This window comes from Eumetopias jubatus, unplaced genomic scaffold (genome assembly GCF_037043125.1).
Source record: "Eumetopias jubatus isolate StellerSeaLion01/CBP00866 unplaced genomic scaffold, mEumJub1_p1.0 scaffold_6, whole genome shotgun sequence".
NCBI lineage: Eukaryota > Metazoa > Chordata > Mammalia > Carnivora > Otariidae > Eumetopias > Eumetopias jubatus.
In genome coordinates this window covers 81,304,569-81,319,354 of record NW_028274812.1, presented here as the reverse complement: position 1 = coordinate 81,319,354, position 14,786 = coordinate 81,304,569, and the positions used below count along the sequence as shown (strand labels likewise).

Here is a 14,786-nt window from a genome sequence, read left to right as displayed (position 1 = left end):
TTTCACTGGTCGTTTAAGGTCAATGTGTAGCTGCTATTAAAAGGGATCATAAAATCAAAATCCTGTCACTTAGAGGTTGAAAATAACTTCAGTTATATCTAATTCAAGTTTCTCCTTTCGGCTAGGTAAAGAAAGAATTTATAACAGAAAATTTATACCTTACACGTATTTGTCATAGCTAAGAAATGTTAAAAACTGTGGTAGACTTTGGTTATACATTTAGATTGAGAACTGCTATATTATACCATATTAATCAATTTTTAAAACATATTTATTCACATGTAACTTTTTTTGACATTGAGTTGTGACTTACAGTCAGCCAAATCTTGGAATATAGTGAGAAAGATGGTGTGTTGTTCTTTCTACTACCCTTGGCTGACCTAAGTCCATAGGATAGTTAGGGTTAATAAAGAACAAGAGAAGCATTCCTCCATCTCACCTTAAAAATACTGAGGATGAAGCCAGGCTCTGTCACCCTTGGTTTATGCTATCTGATGAAGAGACAGTTAGTGTTTCTTCATATTACCTTGGAGGAATTTAACATTTTGTAAAAGTGAGAATATAGAATAAGTTTTGTTCATACCAAGCTAATGCATTTTTTCGCTCCTCAAACACTTATTAAGGGGCGCCTGGGTGACTCAGTTGGTTAAGCAACTGCCTTCAGCTCAGGTCATGATCTCAGGGTCCTGGGATCAAGCTCCTCATCGGGCTCCCTGATCGGCGGGAAACCTGCTTCTCCCTTTCTCACTCCCCTTGCTTGTGTTCCCTCTCTTGCTGTGTCTCTCTCTGTCAAATAAATAAATAAAATCTTTAAAAAAAAAACACCTATTGAATACCCTATTATATGACAAACACTACTCAGCTAATAAGTTCTCTGACATCTATAGCCTGTTCATTGTATCCTAGCATATAACACTGTCTAGGAAATAGTAAGCCCCTAATAAAATACCTCATTAGATTAATGAATATTAGCCAATGTTAGCTGTACAGCTTTTTACTCAGAGCTTCTAACCTATTATTGGAAACCATGATACCTGAATTTCGCTGTATCAGGAGCACCCACCTGATAGCTGGAACTCTACTAATACTGAAGTTTTATAATGATGCTTAAATAGATACCTTATTTCATTTTAGTGGTATATACATCTCAATAAGCATAAGACAAAGAATTATTTAATATTTTCAACATTAAGCAATGCCTAACCTTAAGAAAAACAGACATGGGGTAAAAGTTTTTTTTTTTTTTTTAAAGCTTTTTTCTTTTTAAATATTGGATATTTTATTTCTTCCTTTTAAGTCTTTTTATCTATTTATTTATTTGAGAGAGTGAGAATGAGAGAGAGAGAAAGAGAGAGAGTACATGACATGAAAGGGGAAGGGTCAGAGGGAGAAGCAGACTCCCTGCTGAGCAGGGAGCCCAATGTGGGACTCGATCCCAGGACTCCAGCATCATGACCTGAGCCAAAGGCAGTCGCTTAACCGACTGAGCCACCCAGGCGCCCCTGGGGTAAAAGTTTTTTAAAAGCTATATTATATGTGTAATATTTAGAAAAATGCTTAAAATTATACAGTCTATTTAGACTTCTGAAAACATTTTAGTCTTGAGGCTAGTTTTCTATTCTTTGACATAAATAGGTCAAGGGGAAGGTTAATGAGAATGGTGAATTACAGTGATCTAATTTATATTTTCTTAAATTGTCTAAAAATAAGAATGAATTTTTCATTCAAAAAGCAATAAAGTTTCAAAGGATGTTTGCAAAAGTGAATGCAGGCTACATAATTCTAAAAAAATTATGTTGTTTTTGAATAGACATTATATTCTATTAATGATCATATAAACAAGTAGATTCATTTGAGAATTGAAAAAATTGGGCGTTCTTAAGAAATCTGTTGACAGAGGCTTTAGAAAAAATATTTCAATTGATATTTATTGCCAAATATAATAAACTCTCATAATATATTCAGTAGTTTCATTTGTTTTTTACAGTGCACACTGGTTTTTGGCTGTTGTTTGTTTCCCTGGTTTGGAAAAACCAAAGTATGAACCTAATCCTCATTACCATGAAAATACAGTCATGCAAAAATGTTCAGCTGTAGAGGACAGTTGTATTTCTTCTCCTTCAGCCAGTGAAATGGACAGTTGTTCACAAAACTCTTCTGCCAAGCCTGTAATTAAGAAGATGCTAAACAGAAAACATTGCGTAGCTGGAATTGATTCAAGTGCCGAACAGGAAGAAAGTGACCCTCATTATCGGAGAAACATAGGCAGCGTGAAATGTAGTCTGAAAAAAATAAATCATACTGCAAGTGAAAATGAAGAATCGAATAAAGGAGAATCTGCATGCCAGAAAGTTAATGATAGGACTAAAAGTGAAAATGGCCTACAGAATGAATATTTAAGTTCTGTGCACCATACAGGTACGTTTCTAAATGTTCTTAAAGAATCAAGGAATTCAGAATAAATTGGATTTTTTTATACATAGGATTAAGATTTCAGAGCATATTTTTTAAGTCAGATTTATCAAGATATGACTTATTTACAGTAACATTCACCCATTTTATAAGTATAGCTCAGTGAGCTTTGATAAATATGTACAGTCATGTAATCTCTACAGTAAACAAGATTTAGAACTTTTCCATCACTCCAAAAAATTCCCTTATACCTTTCTACAAGTCAAAGGTTTTAACATTGTAGTACAAGGTCTACATTTTTCATTATAGCAACTTGGATTTATTCTTATTTCATAAGCAGTTTACTGTATTTGGCACAAATAGTAGTTGGACAGTCTATAAGGCAAATTAGTTCATTCTTCTCAATTTACAGATGGGCAAATAGCGATCAAATCAGAAATTAAAGCCTTTTCCTCCAAAATAGTTGTTGACATTCAAATGAAAGGTTAGTTCCTTATTCCTCACTCTCTTTTATGTTTCAGTGGGAAGAAGGGCGCTAACCCAACCTCTGCTTTTTTTTATTTCCATTCAGTTCTAATGAACTGAATTTTTTCCCTTGAATCAGTTCCATATTTCTAGCACTTGTTAAAGAAATCTAAAGTGTCTCTTCCAGTACTTAAGTTTCATATCAAATCAATTGTGTAATTTTCTCTCGATCTCAAAAGTAAAATAATCTATTTAAAATCCATAATATGCTATGACATGTGCCTTGCTTATTAAGCTGTGAATAAATCTACTACATTTTCTTTGGAGGAAAAAAGTCAGAATAAGGCATAGAAGAAATTATGTGAATTCAGAAAGAACCTATAAAAATTAAGGCTGGCGCACCTTGGTGGCTCAGTTGGTTAAGTGTTTGACTCTTGGTTTCAGCTTGGGTCATGGTCTTGAGGTTGTGGGATCGAGCCCCAAGTCAGGTTCCATACTCAGCGGAGTCTGCTTCAGATTCTTTTTCCCTCTGCCCCTCCCTGCTCACGCGCTCTCTCTAAAAATTAAGAATGCTGAACATAGTCTTGGTACTTTTACCACCTTATTTTAGTAACTCAGAAAGCTGTTGAGTTTGATGAAAATAATTTTTATTTGTTTGACATATTAGCTGCATAAATCTGACAGCCCTAGAGTGATGATCTTTGTGCCCTTTGGGAGGTATAAGATAAGAGCAGAAGGGGGAAATTTAGCAGTTACAGCAAAAAAGTACATGTAACAGATAAATATTTGCTTTTCTAACTCACTTTTCAGTCTATTTCATTAGGCAGGAAATGGAATGCAGATAGACAAAGTAGGTAATCACCCAGTGCTGCCTATATTATTTTTCAGTTTTCGTATTTTAATACTTGAGTAGAAAAAAAATAAGAGGTAGTGAATAGTCATATTAAAGATTAATTACCATTTTGGTACTCTGAAGCCTAAGCCTTCAAGGCAGTATGAATTGTTTCTCATTCCCTTGAAAACAAAGTCTTGCCAGTTAGCACATGAAAAGATGATGGACATCATTAGACATAAGGGAAATACAAATCAAAACCACAATGAGATACTTCCTCATATCACACTAGTATGGCTACAATCAAAAAGTCAGATACTAATAAGTGTTGGTGAGGATGTGGAGAAATCAGAACCCTCATATATTATTAGTGGGAATGTAAAATGGTGCAGGTGCTTTCTTTGGAAGACAGTTTGATAGTTCCTCAAAAAATTAAATGTAGAGTTATAATATGACCCAGCAGTTTCACTCCTACATATATATCCAAGAGAAATAAAAACACACAAAAACTTGGGCATGAATGTTCATTGTAGTATTATAGCAGCCAAAATGTACAAGCAACCCAAATGTTCATCAGCTGACAAATGGATAATCAATTAGTGATATATCTATCCACTGAAATATTATTAGGTCGTAAAAAGATATGAAATACTGATACATGCTACAACATTGCTGAGGCTTGAAAATATTGTGAAAGTAGTCACAAAAAACCACGTATTATACGATTCCATTTGTATGAAATCTGAACAGGAAAATTTATAGAGTAGATTAGTGGCTGCTTAGGGCTAGTGTGGTGTGGCATATAGGAGTGTGTGGGGGCGGGGAGGTGGGGGGGAATAATAGCTGAAAGGTACAGGGTTTCTTAATGAGGTTTAAAAATTTACTCTGATGAGGGACGCCTGGGTGGAATAGTTGGGTAAGCATCTGACTCTTGGTTTCGGTTCAGGTAATGAGATTGAGCCTGGCATCAGACTCCATGCACAATGCAGAGTCTGCTTAAGACTCTCTCCCTTGGGGCACCTGGGTGGCTTAGATGGTTAAGCATCTGCCTTCGGCTCAGGTGATGATCTCAGGGTCCTGGGATCGAGCCCCACATCGGGCTCCCTGCTTGGCAGGGAGCCTGCTTCTCCCTCTCCCTCTACTATTCCCCCTGCTTGTGCTCTCGCTCTGTCAAATAAATAAATTAAATCTTAAAAAAAAAAAAAAGACTATTTCTCCCTCTACCTTTGCCCCTCCCCCTGCTTGCACATGGTCTCTCTTTCTCTCACATAAATATTTAAAAATAATAATTAATGGGGCGCCTGGGTGGCTCAGTCGTTAAGCATCTGCCTTCAGCTCAGGTCATGATACTAGGGTCCTGGGATCAAGCCCCACATCGGGCTCCCTGCTCTGCAGGAAGCCTGCTTCTCCCTCTCCCACTCCCCCTGCTTGTGTTCCCTCTCTCGCTGTCTTTTTCTGTCAAATAAATAAAAAAATCTTAAAAAATAAATAAAAAGAAAATTTACTCATGATAGTTGCACATATGTGCAGATATATAAAAACAACTGAATTGTACACTTTAAATGGGTGAATTGTATGGTATGTGTTATATTTCCATAGAACTCTTTTCTTTAAAGTTCCCTTTTGATCAGTAATCTCATACTATAATGTGAATTAAAATTAAAAATGAGTTAAAGTTCATGAGCTAAAGCAATGGGACAAAGCCTACAGCTTCATATACACAAACCCCAGAAACTTCTAATGGCCCTCTCCTTCAAATTAATGTTCTAGTTGAGTAATACCTAGTTAAATTTAAGTAAATAACCTCACTAATCCTACTGGAGATCAAAGTAAAAAATCCTCTGTTTTACGAAGTTTGACTTCTTAGTGTCTGTTTATCCTTTTTTTTTTCCAACTACAGTTTGTGTATTTGTTTTTGTTTTGTTTTTAGTTTGTGTGCAACCATATCAACTCCATCTTCCTTAAGGGAAATTAATTTACCTTTATTGGGTGTGATACACTGATTATTTTCTGTTCTTTTTGATGCTTGCCTTAATCCAATGATGATAGTGTCCCACAATTTGAAAATTAGTGCTCTAGAGTGAGTCTGCATTTCTTTGTTTTCATCAGATGTTTCCAAGGGATCACTCACCCAAAAGCACTCTGAGGTGCTTTTACTATCTCAGAGAGCTTGGTTAAGTAGTCTGTCCTATATAAAATGATGGCATATTAAAAATTGGGATAAGAGCTTATAAAAATTTCTGTGATTATGATTACTATCTCAATAATTGATTTCTGTTTTGCCTGGGAATATAATTGACAGGATTTAAACGAAGCATTTTATTTAATTAATTAATTAATTTATTTATTTATTTTTAAGTAATCTCTACACCCAATGTGAGGACCAAATTTACAACCCCAAGATTAAGAGTTGCACACTTCACTGACAGCCAGGCTCCCTTAAACAAAGCATTTTAGGTAGTTTTAATATAGTTTTAACTATCGAACACAGAGTCACAAGTGTTGACTCCTGATGTCAGATAACATGCTGTAGTAAATAAGTGGGAATTGTATCTTATCATAGAGATTGAGTTAAGGCCAACTGTTGGAAAATAATGTGTGGCATCAGTACTTTCATTTGGTAGTTTTTCAGTTGAGCACCATATGAAATAGTTGTCTTGCTATGGTACGTGAAAAATGTGTATGTTTTGAACTCTAGAATCATACTTGGCATCCTCAGAGGATCTCACTGTATGAGAAGCTCTCAGAAACTGGGACTGGTTAAAAAAACAGTTGAGTTATCACCTCTCAGCATACACCAGGATACTTGTTTACTGAATGAAATAACTGGCTTCACTATTTAAATTATTTTTCTCCCTTTTTTTAAATGCACATATATTTAATTGTGTAGGTTTATATTTATATTACACAGCTTCTGTAGATATGAATAATTGGCTGCTAGAATAACTTGATTATAATTGAGTCTGAATTGCCTGAGGATTTGGACAGATTTTATTCAAATACAGATATTTTAGCTTCAAACAAACATGAAAATACAGATTTTGAAAAAAATTGAAAAGGCTATTTTACATATAAAAAGATTTACCATAGTGCTTTATTATTTATTTTAAATAGTATGTTTCCAATCACAACATTTAGAGAGAGAGACATCTTTCTTTTCAGGAGCATGTTCTTTTTTGCTGTCTTCCCATCCCATCTTGCTTATATTAATATTTTTAATTCCCCTTTAATAACTTACACAAAAATAAACTTTTATCCTGTCTAAAATACCTTAAAGTCATACTTTTTAAAGTGGAAAAGGTATACTCTTTAATAAACAGATAACTAAATTCGGTATTAAAGTCCCTTGGTTTTCATTATTTTCATGTAAATCTTATATTTCTTTGAAACATCATGTATGATTAGCATCTTCCAGCAAAATATTTTATTTTTAAAGATTTAGATTCTTGAAACTGACCTTTAAAAGTATCAATTTCACATTTTTCTTATGAGTCATTTCATACTACCAGCATCTATATTTGGCTTGTCTCATTTTATTTTATTGAAGTCAGTGACTATAACAAAACATGAAGGAAAAATATACAGGGGTGCCTTAGTGGCTCAGTCAGTTATACGTCCAACCCTTGATTTCTGCTCAAGTCATGGTCTCAGGGTCATGAGATCGAGCCCCATGTCAGGCTCTGCGCAGGGCATGGAGCCTGCTTAAGATTCTCTCCCTCTCCCTCTGCCTCTCCACTCCTCACTTGTGCGCACGCACTCTCTCTCTCTCTCTCTCAAAATAATAATAAAAAATAAATGTAAGAAAAGGAAAAATACACAGAGTTGGAAAACTCATCCATAGTTACTGTTCTACGTCATGATTATTTTCATTTTTGTATTTTTCTTTTTATTATTTGTCCCAAAACAAGCCTGTTTGACTTAATTTTAATCATGTTTTTTAATCTGTATTATACAATTTTCACAATTTTATAATTTTAATTTAAAAAATGTATAACATTTTATGTTTTACAATTAGCTAACTATTCCTATTATGGACATTAGGTTATTTTTAGACTATTGTAGCTTCTGTTACTAAAGATAACTAGCATACCTAGCACAAAAATGTTTTAATATATGTACATGTATATATCTGTATATATTTAAATATACATATATTTATAATATAATTGATACCTGGTTTTAAATTTTAATAGAATTAAATTTTAATGAATAAATTTAATGAATTCTCTGAGTTGTAGAAGCAACTTTGTAATTGATTACTGAATGCAGGTTTTTATTAGAAGTAAGTTATATTTGAAATTATATGTTAATGCAAATTTTATATCCATAATTACTATATAATTAATTACTAGCATTTTAATATCATATACTATAAGTTATGTGCATGTCCTTTTTAAATTATATAATGTTTCTTATAGATGGCTTAAGCAAAATTAGACTAAACTATAGTGATGAATCAACTGAAGGTAGCAAAATGCTTGAAGATGAACTCATCGACTTCTCAGAAGATCAGGATAACCAGGTAAAACCTAATGCTTAGCAAAAAGCTCGAATATCTTATCTTATTAAGTTTTTCTTTGGAGTCCTATAAGCAATTCCTTCTACCAGTAACTCATGCCTTCTGAATTTGGGTCTCATCTCAAAGCACAAACCTAAGTTTTTAATTCAGAAGTTGCCAGGATAACTGTATAGGGTTGTTTTGTTCTATATTTCTTTTTAGGGTTTTTGTTGTAGTTTTTGCCATTGTGGATTAAACTAACATTACCTACCTCAGGAAAGTTTTAATACAAAATTGATTCTCCCACCTAAACCCAGCCACTATCCCCACTAACCTTGCCATTCCTTTCTCTTCCTCTTTTAAAAGCCCTTATGGGTCATACTTAACCTTAACCTTTGGTCTAACTTATTCAGGAGGCAAATGTAGATACTTGATTATGTGGTGCTTGAGCACAGCAAAATTACTATTTTTTCCACATTTCCAGTGAGTCTTTTCTTTCTTCTAGTTTAATGTATATGTATCATGGCAGGAGCATATAATATTTAGTTAAAACTAACATAGGTAAATTCTCCTATTTCCTTAGAGTTCCATTTGCTCTAATAAATTTTACTTACACCAAGAATAAAATGTATTTTGGAAAATATTTTATGACTTCAGTTAAAGAGGGCTTTATATTGAAAGAAAAGTTTATAAGAATCTTACAGCATTCCATTTCTTTAATCTCTGACCTTTCTTTAGTTGTTTGAATAAACTTCAAGTTTATCTAAGAGTGAAGATAGCTTTGTACTGCACCCATTTTTCCTTTTTGCAATCCTCCAGTGAACAAAAGCCCATTTTTTGTCATGTCCCTTGCTGTACAATGTATGTCTAAGAAATACAGTTTTTCTCTGCAACTTATACAGGCATATATATATGGGTTATATTCAAGGTTTATAATGAGTGCTGTTCTTATGCTCCTTTGGTTGTAACAGTTATATGAACTCGCTAATCTGTGTTTTACTATTATTTCTATTGTTGATTATTTCATTTATAAGGTTGCCAGAGACTTTCTAAAGAACAGGGAAAGCCAAGCCTTGTTTTACATTCAAGATAATCTACAAAATAAGACACAGTGTCATTAAGTTGTCTTCTCTTAAGGGAAGTACATATATGGTTCTGTCAAGGAGGTGTTCCAAAAAACCCTTTAAATATTTGATTGAAAAAATTATTTATGTAAAAGAATAATAAATACAAGTCATTCATGTTCCTATTGTGAAACACTTCACAACAAACTAAATTTTTGTAGAAATATCTAAAATCAGAGCAGTAGTATTTGAAGAAGAATCAGTCATACTATATTCAGTCTTTAAAATTTTCTTCTACATTGAAAATAGATGTAACATTTTTTCATAGCCTTCTGATCAGTAGTTTCTTTTCATTAAAATATCAGTGTTGTGGCATTAGATAATTAGAATCAAATGACCACATTTTCTCATGTCTGATTATTAAATAGAAAAAATTTACATATTTGCCACAAATATTTTTATTATCAATAGTGCTATTTTGTGAGGTTATTATTTAGATTGTATATCTTCACTACTAACAGGCTGTCTTTTATAGGATGATAGCAGTGATGATGGATTCCTTGCCGATGACAACTGCAATTCAGAAATAGGACAGTGGCATTTAAAGCCTACTATCTGTAAACAGTAAGCATTAACTTTATATCTTGCATACTGCATGATAAACTTTATTTACACACCCTCATAGAATAAAACATAACTGGACAGTTTTTATTCAAACAAGTCCTTAGATGTCACAAAACCTGTCAAGATGAGTGAGGAGAATTAGGTTATGCCCAGGGTCCAGGGCTCAAGTTGAGGAGAATGGATAATCATTTCTCTGTTTGAATGTAAAGTGGAATCTTGCAAAAAACACTGGATTCTAAACTAATTTTTTTTTCTTTTTCTTTTTTTTAAGTAATTTCTACACTCAATGGGGGGGCTTGAACTCAGAGCCCTGAGATCAAGAGTTGCATGCTCCACTGACTGAGCCAGCCAGGTGCTCCTAAACTAATTCTTCTATATGATGATTACCTGTTCTTTTTATCTATTATAGTAAAATCTAAAGTAGATAAAATAGTTAAAAATGGGGTTATTTCAGGGCACCTGGCTGGCTCAGTCAGAAGAGTGTGTGTGTGTGACTCTTGATATTGGGTTTGTGGAGTTGAGCCCCATATTGGGTGTAGAGATTACTAAAAAAAAAAAAAAAAACTTAAAAAAAAATAGAATTATTTCTACTTGGCATTTCTGCTTTCCCACTTCTGGTAATTTGGAATCTAGGGATGTTCAAATTTTCAGAATTATTTTGACATTACTAAATTTTGTATTCTTTTAAGGAACCAACAGTGGAACTTTAGTGAAATATGTTCATAATAAGATGTGGTTCAATTAATATTCTACAGTTTGGGTTTTTTTTTGTTGTTGTTGTTGTTATGTTTTTGTTTTTTAAAGATTTTATTTATTTGTCAGAGAGAGTATAAGCCGGGGGGAATGGCAGGCAGAGGGAGAAGCAGGCTCCCTACTGAGCAAGGACCCCGATGTGGGACTTGATCCCAGGACCCTGGGATCATGACCTGAGCCTAAGGCAGACGCTTAACCGACCGAGCCACCCAGGTGTCCCTGCAATTTGGTATTTAATATAATCATGTATATTTAAGTATTGTGTTAGGGTATATGTATCTGTAAGATTTATTTCTTCCCCAAGTTTTACTGAGGCAAGGGAATTTTGAATATTTAAATTCTATTGTTAATGCTCATTTTTTTATGCCTTTTTAACATTATAAAGTATTGGGGCACCTGGGTGGCTCAGCTGGTTAAGTGGTTAAGCGTCTGCCTTCAGCTCAGGTCATGACCCCAGGGTCCTAGGGTCGAGCCCCACTTTGGGCTCCCTGCTCAGCTGGGAGCCTGCTTCTCCCTCCTGCTTGTGCTGTACTCTCATTCGCTCTCTCTCTCTCTCTCTCTCTCTCTCGGTCTCTCAAATAAATGAAATAATCTTTAAAAGACAAAAACATTATAAAATATTAACATTTGGTCATTTCACCCTACAGACCTTGTATCCTACTGATGGACTCACTTAGAGGCCCTTCTCGATCAAATGTTGTAAAAATTCTAAGAGAGTAAGTTCAAAACTATAATTTGTACTTTGTATTCTGGTGGGAATGAGGGACTGTGTATATTTATATATGTATATTCTTACTATATGTGCATTATTGCAGGTATTTAGAGGTGGAATGGGAAGTTAAAAAAGGAAGCAAAAGAAGTTTTTCCAAAGATGTTATGAAAGGCTCTAATCCAAAAGTACCCCAGCAAAACAACTTCAGTGATTGTGGTGTATATGTGTTACAGTATGTAGAGAGCTTTTTTGAGGTGGGTTTCAGTATGTTGGATCTAATATAATAAATAATAAAATAGCTTATAGTGACTCCTTAGACAACACGGGTTTGATTTTTTTTTTTTATAAATACAGTACAGTACTATAAATGTATTTTCTCTTCCTTGTGATTTTCATAATATTTTATTTTCTCTAGCTTTATGTAAGAATACAATAATATAATACATATAACATAAAATATGTGTTAATTGACTGCTTATGTTTATTGGTAAGGATTCTGATAAATAGTAGGCCATTAGTAGATAAGTTTTTCAGGCATCAAAAGTTCTTTGTGGATTTTGGACTTCACAGGGTCAGTACCCCAAATCCCCACATTGTTCATGGGTCAACTGTATTTGACCTTATATTAATGTAAAAAACACAATAAGGAAATATTTTAAAGAATTTGAAAACCATTTCAAAAATTTTTCCAGGGAGCAAAAACTCCCAAATTGGAGAATTTTTAAAGCATAAAAAGACTATTTATATTTTATCAAATCCAAGGTTTGTTGACTCCATTCTCATCACTCTGATAACTCTCCCTCTCCATTAACTCTTCCCATCTTAAGAAATCTCTCCCATGATTCTGACTTTTCACCCTCTTTTCTCCCCTTTATGGATATATTTATGGAGAAGTATTTATATTCACTGTCTTCATTTCCACAAGTCCTACTTGTTTCTCAAATCTCTGTAATCTGGCTTTACTCTCATCCTTATATTGAAATTGTTACCAACCTCCCAGCACCACTTGACACTGTTGACCATTCCTTCTTCATAATGCTTTCTTCCTTTGACTTCAGGGATACAATACCATACCTCTTTTGGATATTTTTTATAGTTATCTTGACTCTTGGGGTGCCTGGGTGGCTCAGTTGGTTAAGCGTCTGCCTTCAGTTTAGGTCATGATCCTGGGGTCCTGGGATTGAGCCCCGTGTCAGGCTTCCTGTTCAGCAGGGAGCTTGCTTCTCCCTCTGCCCCTCCCTGCTGCTCATTCTTGTGCTCTCATGCACGCTCTCTCTCTCAAATAAAATCTTTAAATAAAAAAGATAACTCAGCTATCTTTAAAAAAAATTATCTTGACTCCTTCCTTTTCTTCATCCATCACCAGTATAGTGCTCAGTTCTATGAATTCTATCACTTAACGTTATATATGTTCAATTCTTTATTCTTGCTGCCACTTTCTAAGCCCAATACACTGGCATCACCATTCTGAATTGCTGCACCAGTCTCTAAGCATGCTGCCTTTTATTTTTCACATTTGTTTTCCAGAAACTGAAACCTAATTGTTATACTCCTGTTGCTCTTGGGCTAAAGATGAAAATCCTTCACATGGCCTAAGTGACCCAACTTCCGTTGAAGCTTCTAGCTTCATTCATTTCCTACCATTCTTACTCTAGCGTTCTGTTTATCAGCCACCTGAATGTCATTAAGTTTCTTGTATTATGTCATGTTTTTTCTTGCCTCTAGCCCTTGATACATATGTCCCTACCTGGGGTGTTCTTCCCAGTTGCTTCTGTCATTTTTTACTGGACTAACTCCTACTCATTCTTCAGGTCTTAGCTTAAATATCACTTCTTGGAATTGTGTTAAGCCCCCAGGCATGGATTTTCATAGGACTTTCTGCTTTTACTCTCAGAATACTTGTCATGTCCATTGTTTTTAATTGTTATCTGCCTATGTAGACTAGAGTCAGCAAACCATTTGTAAAAGGGCCAAGTTGTAAATATTTTAGGCTCTGTGGCCATACAATTTCAGTGTCTACTCTCTGTTCAGGTATTGCGGCATGAGCGCACCCACAGGCAATGGAAATGAGTTATTGTGGCTGTAAGGCTTTCAGTAAGGCTTTATTTACAAAAATAGACAGTAGGCAGAATGAGGCCCACTAGCTGTAGTTTGCCGACCTCTGGTCTAGACTATAAGATCTTTAGGCAAAAACTGTCTCATTATCTCCAGTGCCTAGCATAATATCTGGCATGAGATAGATAATTAAATACTTATTAAATGAGTTACTGATTTTTCATTTTTAACTCTGGAATGCTTTTGTGATTGAAACTAAAATATTATAATTTTCTAATGTACATTTAATATTTTAATTTCCAGAATCCAATTCTCAATTTTGAACTACCTATGAATTTGGCAAACTGGTTTCCTCCCCCAAGAATGAGAACAAAAAGAGAAGAAATCCGAAACATAATTCTGAAGCTTCAGGAAGATCAGAGCAAAGACAAAAAGAAGCATAAGGACACTTATTCAACAGAAACATCTTTAGGTGAAGGAACAGAACAATATGTCAATAACATCTCAGATTGATCCATTTCTGATGCTTGTCAGTATTGCCTTCAGAAACTGAGTGGCTTTCAGCTTTGGATATAGACAGTAAAGAACTGAAGTGTTCACTACTCAGAGTGATCTGGAAATGTTAATGCTTGTATAAATGTCATATAATTAATTTCCGATGGAGTATGTATTAAGTAAAAGTTTGTAAATATGTTAATGAGGCCAATTTTTCCAGCATTTATAATTATTTTTTTCACTTGTTAGGAAGCTTTTGTTATGTATTTTCTGTTAATAGTACTTAAAACTGCAACTTCTAAACACAAAATAAATAAAAAGAAAATATTTATAGGAGGAAATGATTAATTTGATATTCTTTAGTGAATTTGTATTAAATTCCTTAGTGAGTGTGACATATTTCATGGGAATATTCAAGTATCTATGATAATCTTTTGACCTTCTGCATTTGTTCTAAAATAACTTGAAACATGAAAATATGATTAAATATAAGACATTTTGGACAAGAAAGACATCTTCATATGCTTGTATAGTGGAAAAAAATAACAGCTTTTTAATTCATACACTCCCTTGTGTTCAGAGAACCCCAAAAATGTAATATTTATAATTTTACACAAATATTTAAGAAGCAGTATTAAGAGAAATTCAAAGAAAAATAACCTTGAATTATACTACTAAATAATAATTATACTTTATCATACCTTATTGTCAAGTACATTTCTGAAGACATCAAAGACTCAGGTTAAAACTATTTTGGTAAGTGCAGCTTAAATTTCAAATATCCCATGTTACCTTTCTATATTATAGCTTAAAGTATGCTACAATCTGTGTGATATAGTTAATTAATAAACGTTTTTAATCTGTGTGGACACAGGA

At 34.0% G+C, this 14,786-nt stretch overlaps 1 protein-coding gene across 4 annotated transcripts in view; it reads left to right on the top strand.

The window, feature by feature from the left end:
- Window positions 1-14,254, top strand: part of SENP6 (SUMO specific peptidase 6) — a 109,977-nt gene extending 95,723 nt beyond the window's left edge. For all 4 annotated transcript variants that reach the window (XM_028097626.2, XM_028097628.2, XM_028097627.2 and 1 more), the window contains 6 exons: window positions 1,988-2,418; window positions 8,128-8,231; window positions 9,807-9,895; window positions 11,296-11,364; window positions 11,464-11,614; window positions 13,719-14,254. In XM_028097626.2, the coding sequence (XP_027953427.1) occupies window positions 1,988-2,418; window positions 8,128-8,231; window positions 9,807-9,895; window positions 11,296-11,364; window positions 11,464-11,614; window positions 13,719-13,928 (1,054 nt within the window). In that variant the 3' untranslated portion in view covers window positions 13,929-14,254. The remainder of the gene's footprint in view (window positions 1-1,987; window positions 2,419-8,127; window positions 8,232-9,806; window positions 9,896-11,295; window positions 11,365-11,463; window positions 11,615-13,718) is intronic.
- Window positions 14,255-14,786: the final 532 nt, after the last annotated feature.